Raw genomic sequence first — 20,635 nt, forward strand, 5'->3', positions numbered from 1 at the left:
TTAGGGGCTTCTGAGAAGTTGAATACGTCAGCCTAGGCTGGAGATGGAATGTGTTAGTGGCTGTGACACCGTGTGGTGTCTGGAGACACCGAGGTCAAGGCCTGGGAGTGGGAGGTATGGCCAAGGGGGCGTGGAGGGGTGCGAGGGACCATAAGGTGAGGATCCTGCCTCCCAAGGGAGCACAGTCTCAAAAGGGTCAAGAAGTGGGTTCTGCAGAGGGCAGCAGTTCCTTAGGAAGCTACCGGTTGGCAGGTGGGACGAGGGCCAGGGCCAAGCTGAAGTACAAGGGAGGCTGCAAAGTGGGGGAGGGTTGGGAGGGGAGGGAGGGCTCAGGGCTCCCGAGGGGACAGATGGGGCTCCCCTAGAGTTCAGCCTCCGCCCAAGTCCTAGAAAGGAACCTATGGTGGGTTTCCACATGGAGCAGAGGGACTTCTCAGCACACATCAAAGTCACCTCAGCTCTTCAAAGTGACACAAATAAAATCTCATGGGTCACCTCTGAAGAGCCACAGGGCCACAGGGGAACTTCTCATACATTTTTTTGTACTGGAGATTGGACCCAGGTGCACTTATCCACTGAGCTACATCCCAGCCCTTTTAATTTTTTTTGAGACAGGGTCTCACTGAGTTGCTTAGTGCCTCGCTAAGTTGCTGAGGTGGCTTTGAACTTTCAACTCTCTGCCTCAGCCTCCTGAGCTCCTGGGATTCCAGGAACTTCTCATTCCTAAATGATCTCATCCCATAGAATATTGGCTTCCGGGTGGTCCAAGAGTGGATGGGGAGCTTCTCTTTACAGAAGTGTCCCCACTATTTAATGGGAAACAAAGGAGAGAGTCAGGTTATGATTTCCACAGCCCATAATGAATAACCCCATCACAGAAAGACAACCAGACCCCAGGAGCCCGCTGGCAGAAGACAACCGCACCGCAGAAGGGGTCTCTCAGGCTCCCCAAGTGCACACCTGAACCTCTGCAGCCCTCGGGTTCTCCCTCCCGGGAATCACAGGGACCAGAGGAGCAGGCTTGGGGACTCTGTGGGCGAGCAGCCTGCCAAGTCCAGAGTATGGAAAGTCTCCAGAATGAATCCAGACCCTCCCCACAAAGATCACCGGGGTCGGAGGAGAAAAGGAGAAGAGTTGGGGACAAACGGGGAGAGGCAGGCCTGGAAAGAGAGCTGATCCATCCATCAGATGCTGCCAACGGAACAAATCAAGACACATTCCTGAGACAACTGGGGAGACGGGCACTCTAACAGGTCCTGGATGGCGTTAGGGAATCGCTGTTCATGCTTCCTGAGACAGTGACGGAGGACAATGAAGGCAGTGAGCCCTGGCTGGGCTGCTAGGAACCTGGCCTCAGGGTTCGCAAACAAGCTTTTCGGGGAGGTGGGGGCTGCGGTGGATAGAGGGTAGTTATGGCTTGGTGCTCAAAAGTGGCTGGTGATTTGAACACAGTCCTTTCGGGGGGTAAATACTGAGGGAAATGGAAAGGGCTGGTTTGGGAGGACAGGCAATCAGCTCAGATTTTCATATGTTGAATTAAATGATCTTATTTAATTATTATGACCCAAAATGGCCTCAGAGGCAAAAGAGAAAAGTTTCTGAAAAAGTTCTGAAGCTCAACTCCCGGCTCCCTTGGAGCTCGCCACCAGCTCCAGTTCATCTGGCTCAGAGACTGAGCTTTATGAGGCCACCTAGAGGGAAAGGAGTGACTGCGGCCTCCAGCGGGGTGGGAGCCGCTCCAGCCCTCTTTCCCCCAATAGAACCTTCTCCACTAATTGGAAATTCCACTGAAGCTGAAAGAGAAACCGTTCCAACGACAGCTGGCTTCCTGTCACCTCTGGGCTTCCTTGCGAGGTCCCGTGGCACCAATTCCTCTGCACAAGTTGGTGGAGGAAGGTCTGCTCTTGCCAAGACTTCCCAGGCACACAGCTCTTTCCACAGTGCAGAGACCCTTGCCTCTGGGAAGTCAAAGGAACCTGCTCCGCCCCCCATGATATGGCCAGGGGATCTGAGATGGGATGTCACCCAGGGTCAGCCGAGCACGCAGAAGGCTCTGGGTGTGCCCTGGCATAGCAGCAAAACTATCTCCAGTTGTAGAAGAGAAGACGACAGGACACTCCCAGCCGGGCAGAGTGAGGACCGCAGGCTCACGGAGCAGAGCCCAGGGCCGTGCCCGCAGCAGTCTCCCCAGCTTGGCAGATGCACAGGCAGAGGCTGTGGCACACGCAGGCTCCTCTCTGCGCCCATTTCTTTTTTTTTTTTTTTTATTGTTAGCTGTTCAAAACATTACATAATTCTTGATATATCATATTTCACACTTTGATTCAAGTGGGTTATAAGCTCCCATTTTTACCCCAAATACAGATTGCAGAATCACATCAGTTACACATCCATTGATTTACATATTGCCATACTAGTGTCTGTTGTGTTCTGCTGCCTTTCCTATCCCACATCCCCTCCCCTCCCCTCCCTTCACTTTCCTCTACCTAATCTAAGGTAATGCTATTCTTCTCTGGTGCCCTGCTCCCCTTATTGTGAATTAGCATCCGCATATTAGNAGAGGATTTGTCGCTGATATACAGGAATGCCTTTGATTTATTCTGCGCCCATTTCGACTCTTCCTCAGGCTCCTCAGCCCCAGAAGCCCCACCTGCGACGTCAGGAAGCCCTGCTCCTATCTCAGGACACCTCACTCACTAGCTGCTCTGTCATCCTGTCCCTGGCCATCAGACCCCACTTCTCACCATCTGGTACACCTTCCCCAGAAGCCACCACGGCTGCAACTTGGAGTCCAACCAAAGTGACCCTACACTCCAGAGCCACACACGCCCTCTCCCGTGTGTCCCCTGAAGTCATCTCTGCTGGTGCAGGTTTGAGATCCCCGACTTGACTCCGGCACCCTGACGGCGGCATCTGTTTCCGTCATTCCCCATAATGAGGCTGTTGAGGGCTCAGGACGACAATATTCTGATAAAGCAGACATAAGACAAGATGTGAGAAAAGCCGGGATTTTAGCCTAATGGCATATTCTCCCTTCCACAGAAAGAGGCACACCAAGCTCTTCCTGTGGAGATCAAAGCCAGCCTCGCCCTCCACGACTGTGCAAGGCCCTTTGAGTCTTGCAGCAAAACACAACCGCCCCGCTCAGTGGCTACCTGACCAGAGCTGGGCAGAGTGAGGACCGCAGAGTGAGGACAGCCGGGCAGAGTGAGGCAGATGGAATCAGACGCGCCTCCGTCTAGTGTCCAGAAACTAACAGGAAAGGTGACTGACGTCTACTGCAGGGACCTCAGCTGTTACTGGGGGTAATGCAGTAATGTTTTATTTCTAACTAGAATTCATGCCAAATTTCAGCAAATATCAAACGAGACAGAGACCACCAACATGCCTGGGTGCTCACCCAAAACCAATGGCAGGGACAGAAAGTGACCCTGGCTCACTGGGACTCCAGAGGACTCCACCTTGCTTCCACNGAAGATATTTTAAATGGAGTGGTTGTCCTCATTTCCATTTCAGAGGATTTGTCGCTGATATACAGGAATGCCTTTGATTTATTCTGCGCCCATTTCGACTCTTCCTCAGGCTCCTCAGCCCCAGAAGCCCCACCTGCGACGTCAGGAAGCCCTGCTCCTATCTCAGGACACCTCACTCACTAGCTGCTCTGTCATCCTGTCCCTGGCCATCAGACCCCACTTCTCACCATCTGGTACACCTTCCCCAGAAGCCACCACGGCTGCAACTTGGAGTCCAACCAAAGTGACCCTACACTCCAGAGCCACACACGCCCTCTCCCGTGTGTCCCCTGAAGTCATCTCTGCTGGTGCAGGTTTGAGATCCCCGACTTGACTCCGGCACCCTGACGGCGGCATCTGTTTCCGTCATTCCCCATAATGAGGCTGTTGAGGGCTCAGGACGACAATATTCTGATAAAGCAGACATAAGACAAGATGTGAGAAAAGCCGGGATTTTAGCCTAATGGCATATTCTCCCTTCCACAGAAAGAGGCACACCAAGCTCTTCCTGTGGAGATCAAAGCCAGCCTCGCCCTCCACGACTGTGCAAGGCCCTTTGAGTCTTGCAGCAAAACACAACCGCCCCGCTCAGTGGCTACCTGACCAGAGCTGGGCAGAGTGAGGACCGCAGAGTGAGGACAGCCGGGCAGAGTGAGGCAGATGGAATCAGACGCGCCTCCGTCTAGTGTCCAGAAACTAACAGGAAAGGTGACTGACGTCTACTGCAGGGACCTCAGCTGTTACTGGGGGTAATGCAGTAATGTTTTATTTCTAACTAGAATTCATGCCAAATTTCAGCAAATATCAAACGAGACAGAGACCACCAACATGCCTGGGTGCTCACCCAAAACCAATGGCAGGGACAGAAAGTGACCCTGGCTCACTGGGACTCCAGAGGACTCCACCTTGCTTCCACCTGGGTGCACTCGAATGTCAACAGCGAACATCTCCTTCCGGTGGGCAGGGAGCAGGTCAACAGGGCCACCCTGTCCTTAAACAGGAGCAAGAATGAGGCAGTGCTGGTCTCTCCAGAGCGCAGCATTCTAAGACAAGAACTGCAGTACTTCTCTGAGGAGGAGAGGAAGGAGAGTTTGTTTTTTAACTAGGCAAAGAACTATTTATTAATTAATTAGCTGCAAAAAATAAATTGTGCATAAGCAAAAACTAAAAAGAGCTGCAGTGTCCAAGGGGCTTGGGCTTAAAAATATTAGAGAACTAAATTTTATCAGATCCACAAACAAAACAATTTCTAAAAAAGCCCTAGAAAAAGAAGAACAAATCAACATCAAAAGCAATAGAAGACAGGGAATAATGAAAATCAGAGCTGAAATCAATGAAATCTAAACAAAAGAAAAAAATATTTGACGGAACAAAAAGTTGGTTCTAGGAGCTGGGGCTGGGGTTCAGTGGTAGTGCACTTGCCTAGCAAGTGTGAGGCCCTGGGTTCAATTCTCAGCACCACGTATAAATAAAAAAATAAAGATCTATCAGCAACCAAAAATCAACAATTAAAATCAAAAAATTAAAATAAAAAATTAAATCAACAATTTTAAAAAAAGTTGGTTCTTTGAAAAAATAAATAAAATAGATAAACCCCTGGCCATGCTAACAAAGAGAAAAAGAAAGAAAACTCAAATTACTAAATTACAAGATGAAGAAGGAAATATCACAACAGACACATCTGAAATACAGAGGATACTTATAAACTATTTGAAAATTTATATTCCAATAAAATAGAAAATATCGAATACATTGACAAATTTCCAGAGACATGTGACCTACACAAACAGAATGAGGAGGTCATACATGATTTAAACACATCAATTTCAAGTAATAAAATAGAAAACACCATCAAAAGCCTACCAACCAAGAAAAGCCCAGGACCAGATGGATTCTCTGCTGAGTTCTACAAGACTTTCAAAGAAGAATTAATACCAATACTCCTCAAAGTATTCCATGAAATAGAAAAGGAGGGAACCCTTCCAAACTCATTCTATGAGGCTAATATCACCCTGATACCAAAACCAGACAAAGACACATCAAGGAAAGAAAACTTCAGACCAATATCCCTGATGAACATAGATGCAAAAATTCTCAGTAAAATTCTGGCAAATCACATATGAAAACATTAAAAAGATAGTGCACCATGATCAGGTGGGGTTCATCCCAGGGATGCAGGGTTGATTCAACATACAGAAATCAATAAACGTAATTCATCATATTAATAGACTTAAAAACAAGAATCATACGACCATCTCATAGATGCAGAAAAAGCATCTAACAAAACACAGCTCACCTTCATGTTCAAAACTCTAGAAAAACTAGGGATAGTAGGAATATACCTCAACATTATAAAAGCTATATGTGCCAAACCCAAGGCCAACATCATCCTAAATGGAGAAAAATTGAAAGCATTCCCTCTAAAAACTGGAACAAGACAAGGGTCCTCTTTCACCACTTCTGTTCAACACCATCTTTGAAACTCTAGCCAGAGCAATTAGACAAAAGAAAGAAATTAAAGGGATACAAATAGGTAAAGAAGAACTCAAACTATCACTATTTGCTGATGACATGATTCTGTATCTAGAAGATCCAAAATATTCCACCAGAAAACTTCTAGAAATAACAAATGAATTCAGCAAAGTAGCAGGATATAAAATCAACACCCATAAATCAAACACAGTCCTATATATTAGTGATGAATTCACTGAAAGAGAAATTAGAAAAACTACTCCATTCATGATAGCCTCAAAAAATAAAATACCTGGGAATCAATCTAACAAAAGAGGTGAAAGACCTCTACAATGAAAACTACAGAACACTAAATAAAGAAATTGAAGAAAACCTCAGAAGATGGAAAGATCTCCCATGCTCCTGGGTAGGCAAAATTAATATTGTCAAAAGGGCCATAGTACCAAAAACGTTATTCAGATTAAATGCAATTCCTATTAAAATCCCAATGACATTCTTCATAGAAATAGAAAAAGCAATCATTAAATTTATTTGGAAAAATAAGAGACACAGAATAGTTAAAGCAACCTTAGGAAGAAAAGTGAAGCAGGAAGCATCACAATACCAGACCTCAAACTATACTACAGAGCAATAGTAAAAAAACAGCATGGTATTGGCACCAAAACAGATTTATAGACCAATGGTACAGAATAGAGGACACATAGACAAACCCACATAAATACGGTTATCTCATACTAGACAAGGGTGCCAAAAAACATTCACTGGAGAAAAGATAGCCTCTTCAACAAATGTTGCTGGCAAAACTGGAAATCCATATGTAGCAAAATGAAATTAAACCTCTATCTCTCACCCTGCACAAAACTCAACTCAAAGTACATCAAAGACTTAGACACTAGAACAGAGACCCTGTGCCTAATAGAAGAAAAAATAGGCCCAAATATTTACCACATTGGCCTAGAATCTGAATTCCTTAACAAGACCTCTAAAGCACAAGAAGTAAAATCAAGAATCAATAAATGGTATAGATTCAAATTAAAAAGTTTCCTCTCAGCAAAGGAAACAGTCAATAATGTGAGGAGAGAGCTTACAGAGTGGGAGGAAATCTTTACCACATGCACCTCTGATAAAGCATTAATCTCCAGTATATATAAAGAACTCAAAAAACTTAACACCAAAAAAACAAATAACCCTATCAATAAATGGGCTAAGGAACTGAACAGACAGACACTTCACCAAAGAAGAAATACAATCGATCAACAAATATATGAAAAAGTGTTCAACATCTCTATCAATTAAAGAAACGCAAATCAAAACTACTCTAAGATTTCATCTCACTCTTGTCAGAATGGCAATCAAAACTACAGGCAAAAATAAATGTTGGTGAGGATGTGGGGGAAAAGGCACACTCATACATTGCTGGTGGGACTGCAAATTAGTGCAACTACTATGGAAAGCAGTGTGGAGAGTTCTCAGAAAACTGGGACTGGAACCACCATTTGACCCAACTATCCCACCTCTTGGTTTATATCCAAAGGACTTAAAATCAGCATACTATAGTAATGCAACCATGTCAATGTTTATAGCAGCTCAATTCACAATAGCTAAACTATGGAACTAACCTAGTTCAATAGATAAATGGATAAAAAAGTGGTATATATATATATATATATATATATATATATATTCATATTCAATGGAATATTACTCAGCTTTAAAGATGAGTGAAATTATGGCATTTGCCAGTAAATAGATGGAGTTGGAGAATATCATGCTGAGTTAAATAAGCCATCCCAAAAAACCAAAGGCAGAATGTTTCCTCTAATATGCGGATGCTAATTCACAATAAGGGGAGCAGGGCACCAGAGAAGAATAGCATTACCTTAGATTAGGTAGAGGAAAGTGAAGGGAGGGGAGGGGAGGGGATGTGGGATAGGAAAGATAGTAGAATGAAACAGACATTGTTACTGTATGTATATATGTGACTCATGACCAATATGAGTTTATTGTTTTCAGAAGTCGGTCAGTTCAGTTTGCCCCATTCCTTAGAAGCCTCATCAAAATTTCCCACAAGATCTAAAACTTCATTATAGTCCTTTCCAGTAGCAAGTGGTGCATTTCCATCCACAGATTGTGTGGGCAGGGTTCAGCCAGTCTCCTTAAACTGGTCAGACTGCCTGCAGGGCTACTTCCAGGTATCGGGCAGCACTTGGGTCGGTGGCTCTGTCTCAGCGTGGCCTGTACTGGTGAAAGTGTTTGCTGCCACAGACGCCTGGGCTTGAGGGTTGTTAAGGTGGACCGCTGTTCCTTGGTCTGTAAACATATTCCCGTCTTCAACACCAGAGATGTTGTTTACTCCTAACTTCTTTAAGCAGAATTGAAGTTTTTTACCATCTGCGGTAGCTCTTCTACGAACCACCGTCTTCTTTCTGCAAGCAGTTCCTTTCCCACCAATGCCCACGGTGCCTGCAGTTTGGTTTTTCCTGGTTTGTGACAGTTTCTTTCACCTTGTCAGAGTGGAAGTGGGGCCGTGTGGGGGGACAGGGCTGGCGCTTAGTGGGTCTCAGGCAGACCAGCTGAGATTAGGCACACACACGTGGGGACACAAGATCAGGAGCATCTTACTAACACAGTTATGCTCCATGAAAGGGACACTGTCCATCTGTGTAGGAAATGCACCCATAGAGGGTCCAATTTAAAAGAATGCATTGGTAGATGGTCCAGTTAAAAAGGGGTCGTCTAGTAAAACTCACTAAGTGGAGCACCTCCAAGATGCGTTCCCAGCCACTCAGGGGAAGCCCAGTGCTCCTTGTTAGACTAGATTCCTTCTGGGCAGGGTGCAGGGAGAGGGTGCATCTCCCTTCCAGATTAGACCACCCTGCAGGCTTTCCAGGTGACAGAACTGTGTGTCTACCTAAAGGGAGTATCAGCAAGAATGGGGCAGTGACAACCTCGCTAAAAGTTCCTGACCTAAAGGACAGGCCAGCTACACCGAGCTCAGAGCAAGTGTCCTTCCAAGCGGCAACTATCCACCTTGCTCTGAGAAAGAAGCGTGGGGCAGCCGCTGGCCAGGTCACGGCCAGCTGGCACACTTCTTAGGAACAGAATGGGTGGGAAGCACCCAGAGCCTCGGAGGAGCACCCACTAGGAAACCTGGAAACTCCTAGTACATGTGTAGAGTGGCCCTGAGGTTGAGGACAGCGATCCAGGTCCCCTAAACTGACTGACTCACATCACAATGACGACATGAGGTTCCACCACCCCCACGTGGGCTTCCCATAGATCCTCACGGCAGCCTTACGTGGCAGGAATCATTCCATCCCACAGATACAGACGCTCAGCTTTGAAGGGGTTTGTCCCTCCCCCCGGTCAGCAGAAGACAGCCAGGGTCCTTCCCTGTAAGAAATCCCCCATCTTGGCTATGAAGACATGGTCAGTGGTTTCTGAGGCATAGGGCCACCACTGCCAACCGGATCTAAGACCCCTCCCTTAGGGCCAGATGGAATCACTTAGGGGGCCACCGCTTAGAATGGAAGTGTGCACATTTGTATAATGAATGGAAAAGAACCAGAGAGGAATACGGATGCGAAAGGAGAAGAGGGAGTCAGGGAACCCGTGGGGAGAGGAGGAACTAGAAGAGCAAAGGGTTAAAAGTGACAGGAGGACCTCGTGGAAGGACCGGAAGTGAAGGAGAGCATCTGAGACAGGGATGGTGGGCAGCTCCAGGGCCCAGGCCAAGCCCACCACCCTCTGCCTTCATTCACACAGAACCTCGGCTATGGAAGGAAGGCCTGCCCCACATGGCGGTGATGCCCCTCACACTTTATCACGCTCATGACCCTTGTCACTCAGGCCTGGAGAAAATAAAATAAGAAAGCACTTCTACGTTGCTCTTCTGTAAGACGCCTGTGGAGCCCAGCCGACCCACCTCAACTGCTCAGCACTTCAAGGCCTGTTCTGTGTGTTTCATGTGCCTTGTCCCATGCAGTGCCCACAACCACCATGCTTATGGCCCCACTGTGCAGAGCAGGGGACAGGGCACAAGACACAGCATAACCTGTCTAACTGCTGGGAGGTCCCGGGGTCTAGCCTGGAGCAAGCACGTCCCCAAATGTACTGTTGGGTTGTGGGCTCATGAGCGTCTTCCCATGATAAGAAGAAGGTCCTCCCATGCTCTTGGCCTTCCTGCAAGCACCTTCCAACCCTCAGGGGATACTCCACCCTGCTCCCAGCCCCACTTCTATGCCCTGTGACAGTCCTCCCAGGTCCCTCCCTGTGTTGGTTCCCGTTCTCTCAGCAGGACACCACCCAGCAAGTGCACCAAGGCCAGCCAGACCTGGAGAGAGCCCGAGGCCACAGGCCCGTGACGGAGGCCAGCTGGGTCATGCAAAGGCTTCGGAACCAAACACCCTGAGGAGAACCTAACCCGATGCCAAGAAAGCACACAGTCAATCCTAGGCTTGGAGAGCTGACCTGGCGGTGTGCAGAGGGGACTTGGTGAGCACTCGGTGTGAGAACTGGCAAATGGACACCATGGAGAGTCTTGAGAAAATGGTACACTCCAGCTCTTGAACTGAGCAAGCATAAGCAGCAGACTTAAAGTCTACTAGCACAGACCTTTTTATATTGGGGTACACACAGCTTTCTCCCAACACAAGGTGGCAGTAGGAAGAGAGTAACTGGTTTCTTTTCTTATATCCTCACCCACTCTTCTCACATTTGTAGCATTGATATTTATGTAGTCGAATTTCCCCAACACAAAATTTTAAATATAACTCCTCCAAATAATGCCAGTAGAACTAGGGTGAGTAGCTGAAAGCACCCTGAAGTGATCTCAGTGAGACCCCACCAAGGGGCTGGGCTAGTCCGCGTGCCATTGCTGTTACAAATACATGACATGAGCCACCTGCAAAGAAAGGAAGGGCGTGCCCACATCTTCAGAAGTTCAGTCCATGGCTGGCCCCGGCAGTGAGGCAGCGCATCATGGTGGGTCCACAGGGTGGAGCCACGCTGCCAGGACTGGAGGACCACTCACGAGGCCCCTCCTCTTAGAGGTCCCCCGCCTCCCAGGAGCACCACACTAGGGACCACGCCTGGGCCTCGGGGACACTTATCCAAAGCACAGGAGGGGCAGTTCTCCCAACCTGAGGTTCTCAGACAACCCAAGGACACGTAGGGAGCCAAGCTCCTTTTCCTCAGAGAGAGAAACAGTAGGGCTTAACTGCATTCTGGCCCCTTCCCCATCCTAAAAGCCATGAGATCAGAAATCGATGAATTTAAACTCCAATTTCACCTTTTCAAGCTCAAGAAATGCTCACAGCCTCCGCCTTGGGGCCTCTCCCGTGCGAAGGCGAAACACAACAAACACACGTGAACGCAGCCTTGAAGAGTCTCGTGTCCGTTTTTCTACTTTCTTGATTCGTTACAGATCCTCTGCGTGGCCTTCTTGCCTTATTTAAAATTGCTTCTGAAGTGATGTGTTCTAAATAAAAATCTCTTAACACCAACATGAAGAACACTCAGCCAACACGTGACTCCGAGGGATGGGTCAGCGCTTCTCCCAGGAGCTACCAAGATCCGTTCCCAAGCACAGCGCCACCAACCACTTCTGGGAACAGGCTGGGTCTTCAGCCCTCTCTCTCTCTTAACAGAAAGAACACATTTCCTTTGGGAAAACACAAGCCTCTTTCCTTAGCCAGAAAATCAGTATCCCTTTCATTCCCCAGTGACCCCACCTCCTGTCCACTTCAAAACCACAACCAGACACCACGGCACTAAGGTGAGTAGAGTTACTTACAGTTGAAGATGCCCGGAGGTGGATGCTCGGTCACCAGCAGACAGTTTTCTTCATCACTGTTGTCCCCACAGTCGTTCTGTTGGTTACAGACCAGCGAACCAAGATATAAGCATTTACCGCTGGTGCAGGTGAATTTGCAGTCTGAAAAAGTACAAAAGAAAGCATGAAGAATCAGTACAAGCTAGGTGCTCTTGAGCTGCTATTGCCATTGGGCTCTCCATCTGGATGTCCCAGGACACTGAACTTAGGGAAGGTACCTCACCTCCAGGTAAGGAGGTAAAACACACAGGGTCGGGCACCCCCCACACCCCGCACGGCACAGGAGCTCTGAGCTGCCCGTGGTACTACCCAAACCTGAGCAGCACATGGACGCCCTCCCTCTCCACAACCTGCTCTGCCTGCAAATGGGTTCTGTGGTTCCACTTGAAAACACCCTTGTCAATCAATTTTCCATACTTTCAAGGATGGGGGAAGCCCCCCAGCAGTGGCAGGGTCTCCAGCAGAACTCAGAAGTTCCTGTTTAACTAAAGGGGGCCCATGAATTTTATTTCCAAACTGCCATTTTCTTGTGGTGAAAGTCTGGGCAAAATATTGAAACCTCTCTGGTGTACATGCATCTCATGCCAAGCAAAATCAGCTTTACTAGCAGCAGAGGTAGCATTGGTTTTATGATGTGAAACACAGGCAAATTATATGTGCTCTCTGCTACCTCAGAAGCATCTGTGTCAAGAGCCACGTTGATGAATTATAAAAACAGTATGAAGCAGGTATGATGGTATATACCTGTAATCCCAGCCACTAGGGAGGCTGGGGTCAGTTCAAGGTCAGCCAGGGCTACTTAGCAAAACCCTGTCTCAAAATAAAACTAAAAGCGTGGAGGATGTAGCTTAGTGGGAGAGTTCTTTCCTAGCATGTGCTAGGCTTGGGGTTCAGACCTCTGAAATCTGTACAAATCAATATTTTAAGATGGAATTCATGTTAGCAAGACTTTAAAATAAATTTGCAAGCCCAGCACATTACTGTCACCTAGAGCAATTAAGGACAGAGGAAATTACAGCATGATATATAATCGGTCACATAAACATCCACGTGGATCCCGTGCTGCAAATCACCTTGCATCTGACTGGGAATTTTCTCCTGGGAGTACCCACAGGGGTTGGCAGGAATCACACAGGACATCCCGCCATAGATGCTGATAGAAAGAACCTCAGCCAGAGCCCTGGGTCCCCCGCTGACACCGACTGTCACAACCACTTCAGCTCCCCAGGCCTTGGTTTTCTCTGTCCGGTTTAAGGGCAGCAAATCTGGACCAAGTCCAAGGTCATTTCAACTCTAACATTCCATTATTCCAATAAGAGACTGGGCATCAGCATGGCCAGGCCTCTCCCAGCCCTGCTGAGCACGTGTGGGGCTGCGCCAGCCGAGTCTATTTATCCCCAAGGGGCTAACTGCAGCCAGCAAAGAGGACAGCCCCTCGCCTGTCCTAAGAGACAGAACTCAGATCTTCACTGTGTTTCTGGGAACATGCACGAGAGGGGTAATTAAAACCTGCCATTTGCTCACATTCTGAAAGAGTGCAGAAAAAGAGACCATGCAGAGCTCCGACCTCATTTAGAATAACAGATGAACGCAGCCCAAATGCCCATCCACAGGCTCATGGCCGGCTGCACCACCCAGGCCAGAGGACAGTGCTGAATGACAGGTCCCGTAGTGAAAGTGTACTCAAGCCAAATCGACTGCCCCATGAGCTAGACAGGTGCAACCCAGCTGCTCAGAATCACACTGATGAAGTGATCTTTTTTAACTTAATGGGGGAAGAAACGAATGTCCGGGAAAGAATTTTATCTTCCTTTCCAAAAGAAATACTGGACTTCAGATTAATACCAAACATGAAGAGGGCATTAGCCCAAGATAGGTACTCTCAGCATTGCTAAATGATGACTGGGAAAACGGGGTATACCAACACGAACGAATTAAACTCTAACTCAGACGTTGACCATGTCTGTGGTCTAAAAGGAGCAGAGGCCAGACCACCACGTTCAAGGTCACGTGGAATTTTAAACCAATAGGGAAGTGAACCTGTTTCCACACTACACTCATTTCAACTTGTTCCAAGGAAGACAAGTCCAGACTAACATGTTTCTGAGGAAATGAATTATGTGATTGATTCATTCACAAAATCGATACTTTAGCCCCTTCTATGTCATATGCTAGGTCCTGAGACCTGGAAATGCAGAGTTGAAAGAGTCTGCACTGTGCACTGTTTGTAAATGTGAACAGTGACTAATTCATCTGCTAGCTCCTTCCCAGGCCACCTTCATATCTGCCACCCAGCCTGAGATGGGGACTCGGTGAACGATGTCTTTGTGAGTTATCTGAGTCTCATAAGAACCCCATGAAGTACTTAGGGCCGATATTGCTACTCCCACCCTACTCCCTTCTGCCCCACCCCACCATGCTGCCTCAGTTTCCCAACATTTCACAAGTGTGGGAGACTCACCACGGACACGGTACACAGTGAAGGGCTCAGACAGCCTGATTCCTTAAGGAGGGGGAATGTCACTCAGAAAGGCTTGAGTCACGTTCACTCTCCCTTCTTGGATAACAGCAATACCCACATCAACCCATTAACTTTCAAATTCACAAAAACTAAATCTTCTCAAAGGTGAGTCATGAGCCCGACATCAAACTGAAACATCTTTCCATCACATGGCCAGCTGAATCAGACTGACTGGGTTGGAAATCTGGATATATTAAGCTTCTTGATTTGACATAGAAAATACTAGAAATCATGATGAGGCTATTACGTGTTAAAGATGAATGCAAAAGTTGGAATGGAACTGAAATTGCAGACCATGGTAAAGCAGCTGTCCACATTAACAAAACACGTGTTAACAAAATAAATCCTAATGGTTTGTATGACTATTATGAATCAATAGTAATAATTTTAAAAAACTGGTGTTGGTAGAGGCGGGTTTCCAATTTGACCCTGACTCACGAAGGCCATCTCCACCAACTTTGCTACCCAAAAGCCCAGTGCATTCAGGCCCTCTAATAAGTAGGTTATTGTGATATTTCCAGCAAGTTAATAACCCTACAAAGAAAGGCTCTTCCCTGAGCTGCCAGGGCATTGCCAGGGCCTCCTTTAGTATGACCCATGCCCAGTGCTAGCCAGGCCTCTGTTCTCACTGGCCCAGGGGCAGCCTGGGCAGCAGAGCTTTCTAGAACTCCTGAGGTGGGTTCCTATGGGCAGCCAAGACTGAGAACCGCTGACCACCAAGAAGGTGGCAACTCATTTATAAAGTCCCTTCTTTAGCTAATCATATTTTAATAGAATGATCAGTTGATATTGCTAATTTATAAAAAGTAAAACTAAAACCCAACCTCTTAAAATATAGGCAGGTATTGAGGGGAGAGGGCCTGGTTGCTGTGGCTCTGTTTTGTCAACGAGATACTTCAGAAGCTGGTGCCAATGCAGTTTGACCCCTACACCACATTTTGACACACCAGAACAGCAACCCTCCTCGACAGAGTAAAACGAAAGTCAGAAAAAGAAGATAGGAAAACAAAGAAGATATTTTTATAATAGTTTGTCCATTCCTTATGGAACCTACTGAGTACTTCCACCGATCCAGACATTGAGGGATACTAAGGATTGTTACTCACAAGAAACCCTGGGGGACAAAGTTAGGGTGACATCAGAAGCACAGCATTGGAACAGAATACAGAATGAGCAACTCAGGAACCAGAGTTTCCTTCAGAAACCATAAGCTTACTAAAACCATTTTCAATGTTTAAAAAGTTCTCCTTCTTTAAAAAAAAATAGCCAGGAATTAGTGAAAGAAGAAAACAACATTGTTTTCTGCCATAATTTCCTATTTGACTTCTTATAAAAACTGCCAGAATCGACAACAGATTTGAGAGTCACTGCATGTTCTCCTAGTTAAAACAGAATTCTCTCCAAATCTGGGGTCTTCTTTACCTTCGGTACATTTCAACACACAGCTTCTGAAGAATCTTTCAGAGTCTTGGAACTACCTCAGAGGGCCTCAGGATCAGAGCCGAGAGGGCCCCAGAGGTCTGCTGGTCCACCCCCCATCTCACAGATGCAGAAACACATCTCAGAACCGCTGACCCACCCCACGTGGAAACCAGATTCCCTGTCAGGGACAGAGAACCCAAGATTTCCATCAAATTGAGAGAAAAGTCTGCTTGTCCTGAATGTCCTTCTGATCATGCACAAACTAATATTAACCATGTGAGGCAAGCCCTGGGAAAGAACAATTCAAGAGAATGGGAAAGAACAATTAAGAAGGTTTCCTAAAATTGTGTTACTCTTGAAGAAACAAGGAATTCTATGAGTCTTGAAACCAGGACAGAAGTGGAATATCCTAGTGCTCTATTTTTAAAATTCCTGAGGACCAGTAGATGAACAATCCGAATATTCTAAACCTAATCTTAGGATTTGAAGATAAATGTTTAATCTTGGCTTGCAGAACAAATTCACCTCATAGAGACTAAATCTAATCCACTTGGTGGAGTCAACATTCTATGAAATCAAAGGCAAAAAAATAATAATAATAGCAAAACAACAAAAAAAGTTGTGCTCCATTTTTCCTGAACGCTTCTAAAGCCATAGCTTTCACAGATACAATCTCAGTCACAAAATACGGACCTATACGCACCATCACATCTCAGCTGTAAAGTCAGCCTTTTTTGTGAATTGGCAAAGTAGTCTATGTTAGTTATTTCTGCTAAAATTCATACAGCAACAGTGACTCATTTAGTTCACACTCCTACCACTCTTAAACCTGGGAGCCGACAGTGATTATGGCTCCGTCGCGTCTGACATTTGAATCTGAGACGTTCTCTGCAAAGGGGGCCTTCCCAGAGCACTGGCACCGTGAATAGCACAGGGGCGCTGGGTAGGGGTAAGCGAGGAAAGAACCTCTTTCTAAAATTGGCATTCCTCATTCTGTCATCACCCATGTATAAAGAGGACAACAATATTGTTATTGATTTATATAAAAATCCATACCACCCACTGCTCTACAAGGTACACGATTTCCCATAGCAAAAATAAAGTTCGATAAATTTGAAAAACAATGAAGGAAACACACACACACACACACACACACACACACACAAACCAAGAAATGCAGGAAAAAGGGAAGAAAAAAAACACTGTGACTGAAGATGGCTCTAGTGACTGGTCACTAAGCGGTACTCCTACCAAACGGGCCTGGCTGCCACAAGAAAACCCGAGGCCTGCTCAGGAGCCCTTGCTGGCCCGGAGCAGTGGGCATCCCAGTTAAACAGGAGCAGACCTCTCCTGCGCCCACAGCATAGAGGACCTGTCCCTCTGTGCAACAAGGAGAGGCTGTCTCAGATGCTGATTTCATCACAGAGGGAAGAGGGCTCCCGCTCCGTGCTCCCTGCATGAGCCTCCAGTGCCGCTGGAATATTGGAGTGGTTTCTACAAAAGAACAGCATGCGCAGAGTCAGGACTCAGCTAATCACATAGGAAGGGATGGATGCTCAGGTGATTCTTCCTCCAGGCCAGCTTTGGTCAGTACAGGAGCATCATAAAGACCGTCCACACACACATTCTGCTATCATGTTTTTGAATGCAAGGTGCACGTGCTGAGCGACCTGGGTGACCCCACATCCAGCCGGCTGCCTACACCAGTTGTCTGAGAACTGGAGCCTCACAGTCCCTGGGCATCACCCCCGCTCACCCAGTCCAGCCTAGGTGAAGGCAGCCTCTTGGCTAAGGATGCTCTAACCTCACTCAAAGACGAGGCCGATGTTCCTGGTCATAAACTGAGAACAAGGGGGATTTAATTTGAAGGTTTACATCCTGTGTAATCAATTGAGTTACCCCACAAGCACTTAATGTGTGTCTTCTATTGAGTGGTGTACGTCGAACCATCGCTGCCCCTCAGAAAGACAAACCTAACGGGACGAAAGGGCATGGGATGCACCCGGAAGAGCCTCCCACCCAAGGCAGAAATGAGAATTTTTTCAAACTGAATCTATTTTATGATATAGACTGTCAGTCCCATTCTGGGCCCAAAAGGATTATCTTGATGCTTCTCAAAAATCTCACAACTGCAAGTGAAAAACGCACAATGTGCTCTCAACAGGCCAAAGTGCCCTCGGGGTTCTCATCCTGCAGTTACCCTTCAGAGCAGCTTGAGAAACTTGCCCAACTCTCCATCAGAGATTCCAACTTTTCTCTTTTCCGTTTTTTGTGATGTGGGGGATTGAACCCAGGAGCATTCTACCTCTGAGCTATCCCTACCACACCCCTCCATGATTTTTAGGGTCTCGCTAAGTTGCCGAAGATGTCCTCACACTTGCAATCTTCCTGCCTCATCCTCCCCAATTGCTAGGATCACAGGTCCACTGTGCCCAGTGCCATTGGTCTTTTTAAAAGCCAGTGAAAGTCCATGAGGATTCAAAGCAGCAGGAAACACCATTTTCTCCCCATATTTAAAACCCAACGAATGAATGAGTTCAGTTTTCTGTATATAAAATCTGAGGAGGTTTTCTCATTAACTTCTTACTCTGAACAGTACACAGCACAAGAGAAAGTAGGTAACAATCAACTTGAAGACTCTTTGAGGAACAAAAAGGCATGTTGATACCTACAGGACACACGGGAAACAGTCTGAAATCATGGGGCCGACATGTAATCAGTGGCTGTCTCTGGGTGCTGGGGTCCTGAAAACTTGGAAATATCTTATGAAATTTATGTATAGTCTTATATAACTACAAAAAAATTTTAAAAAACACTTTAAGGAATGGAATTCCTGTGAATACCAGATGTTTGTAGAATTCTAAATCCATCAATATAATTTTAAAGATACTAATAAAGTGCCTAACTTCCTGTGGCATCATCCAAACAGAAACCCCAGCCCCTTACCCCAGTCCTGCGAAGATAAAGGCTGTTTCAGTTACTTCTCCTTCATTTGAGGCCCTGAGCACCTCTCCCAGCGGGGAGTGCTAGGGATCCAACTTGCAAGGACATTGCCTAAGGGGGCCTCAAGGCAGCCAGGACAGGCCTGTGGGGCCTGCAGGCTGCTGGACAAGAGGCACTAAAAGACTTCATGATCAAGGATGGATACACCCTGACATTTAAACAAATAGCATACAACATAAGCAAGCACATGAGCATGCACGAGCATGGGAAAGTACAGCTCAGTGCATGTGTGCAAAGGACAAACACACGTGTAGCCGGCCTGTGCCTCAGAGGGAGGACTTGCCTGCCCTGTGTGAGGCCCTGGGTTCAATCTCCAAACGATGCAAAAGTAAAACAAAAAACCACCCATGTAGCCAGCACTCTGGTCTGTATAACAAACAGGGCAGGAGCCGTCTCCTGGGTGTGCTGCCTTGGATTCTTGCAGGCTGACACTGCCCACTGAGGACCTTTGGTGCTCTCAATCTCCAGGTCACATATGAATGTGTTTGGATGTAACAGGAACTGGAAGCAAAGTGCTGAGTACGTATTCATCAGATCAACCTTGCATAACCCCCTCACGGGTTTGCTCTGCAGAGGACACAGGCATAAATGAGAAAGCCCAATGAGAGCTCTGAGTTGTCCCCTAACAGATGTCCTTTCCACACGCATTGGAGGTGTGTATGGGGACCACCACACCAATTGGTGGACCCATGCAGAGGCGCACAGGTGTTTATAGCAGAGACCTGCACCCCAAGGCAAGGACCATGGAGGGAAGGGCATTGCTCTTCAACCCAGCAAAGTTTGGGCTCTTTCCCTAGTCGGTCGGTGCAGGCCTCAATTATTAAGTCCTGCTCTGCTCTGGGCCTCAGGCACCGAGGGACAGCAGACAGACAGCCATCCCAGACCCAGGAAATGGGCTGCTTTCCAGCTATGTTAAATATTTGGCTTCTCCTCAGGCAAGAATCCTAATCTCTAGATCCTTATTGGTACAGTGAGGTGCTTGCATTAAATAAGCGGTTTTTAATACTTCCTAGGGGAAGTACAAGACGTCTGCTAAAAAAAAAAGACCTCTGAAAGCTGTTTTACAGCTTCATTTTCTTTAAGTGCTTTCAGGTTTGTGTGTTCGTTTTCACTTTTTGCAGTCCTGGGAATTGAACCCAGGGCCTCCAGCATGCTAGGCAAGAGCCCTGCCACTGAGTTCCTCCCCGGCCCCCGTTGCCTGCTTTTATTTGCTCTAAAGGTCATCCAAATTCCAAGTGATTTTACAAACTGATTCCTGAACTCTGGGCATTTTGACACATATGAGCAATATCAATATCAATGCCATCTCCATGGGTCCTTCTCTTTGGCACACAAACATGCTATGGTTTTCCCATCTAAAAAACTGCCCTTGGCCCCGGGCCCCATTTCTCCATTCCTAAGGCTCAGAACCTCAAACAGAATATCTTTACTCTCTGTTTCTAAGTTCTAATTCTCCACTAAACAAACTCCAGTGGGGCTCTGGCCCCATCACTGCATCAACAACGTCTGCGATAACACCGCTGTGGTCCATGAAGGCCTCTTTCCCCAGATTACAGTTGACGCAGCTGTCACTCCCCACTTCTCCCTGGGTCTGAGCCCCTCTGCTGGGTGCCCTCCCTCTCAGCCCCTCTCCTCTCCTGCCCTCTCACCTCGGGAGCACCCAGGCTCACCCTAGGTCCTCTTTTTCTTGTCTGCATGTCCTCATTCCTGTGATCTAGCAGCTGGCTGTCCCCTACCTCCACATTTACACTGGACCTCTCCAGCTCTCCTAGGCACCAGAGTCTTCCAAACACCTGCTCAGCACCTCCATGGGGAACACCTAACAGCCAGCTCAACTTCCATATCCAAAACCAAAACCTCGAGCTGGGTGAG

General features: G+C 47.0%; 1 protein-coding gene and 1 pseudogene across 7 annotated transcripts in view; both read right to left on the reverse strand.

The window, feature by feature from the left end:
* The window catches only part of Ldlrad4 (low density lipoprotein receptor class A domain containing 4), a 369,231-nt gene that overhangs the window by 172,945 nt on the left and 175,651 nt on the right, over positions 1 to 20,635 (reverse strand). For all 7 annotated transcript variants that reach the window (XM_048806710.1, XM_048806715.1, XM_048806709.1 and 4 more), the window contains one exon: positions 11,779 to 11,919. In XM_048806710.1, the coding sequence (XP_048662667.1) occupies positions 11,779 to 11,919 (141 nt within the window). The remainder of the gene's footprint in view (positions 1 to 11,778; positions 11,920 to 20,635) is intronic.
* LOC107159423 lies at positions 7,958 to 8,643 on the reverse strand (annotated as a pseudogene).

This window comes from Marmota marmota, unplaced genomic scaffold, assembly GCF_001458135.2.
Source record: "Marmota marmota marmota unplaced genomic scaffold, marMar, whole genome shotgun sequence".
Lineage (NCBI taxonomy): Eukaryota > Metazoa > Chordata > Mammalia > Rodentia > Sciuridae > Marmota > Marmota marmota.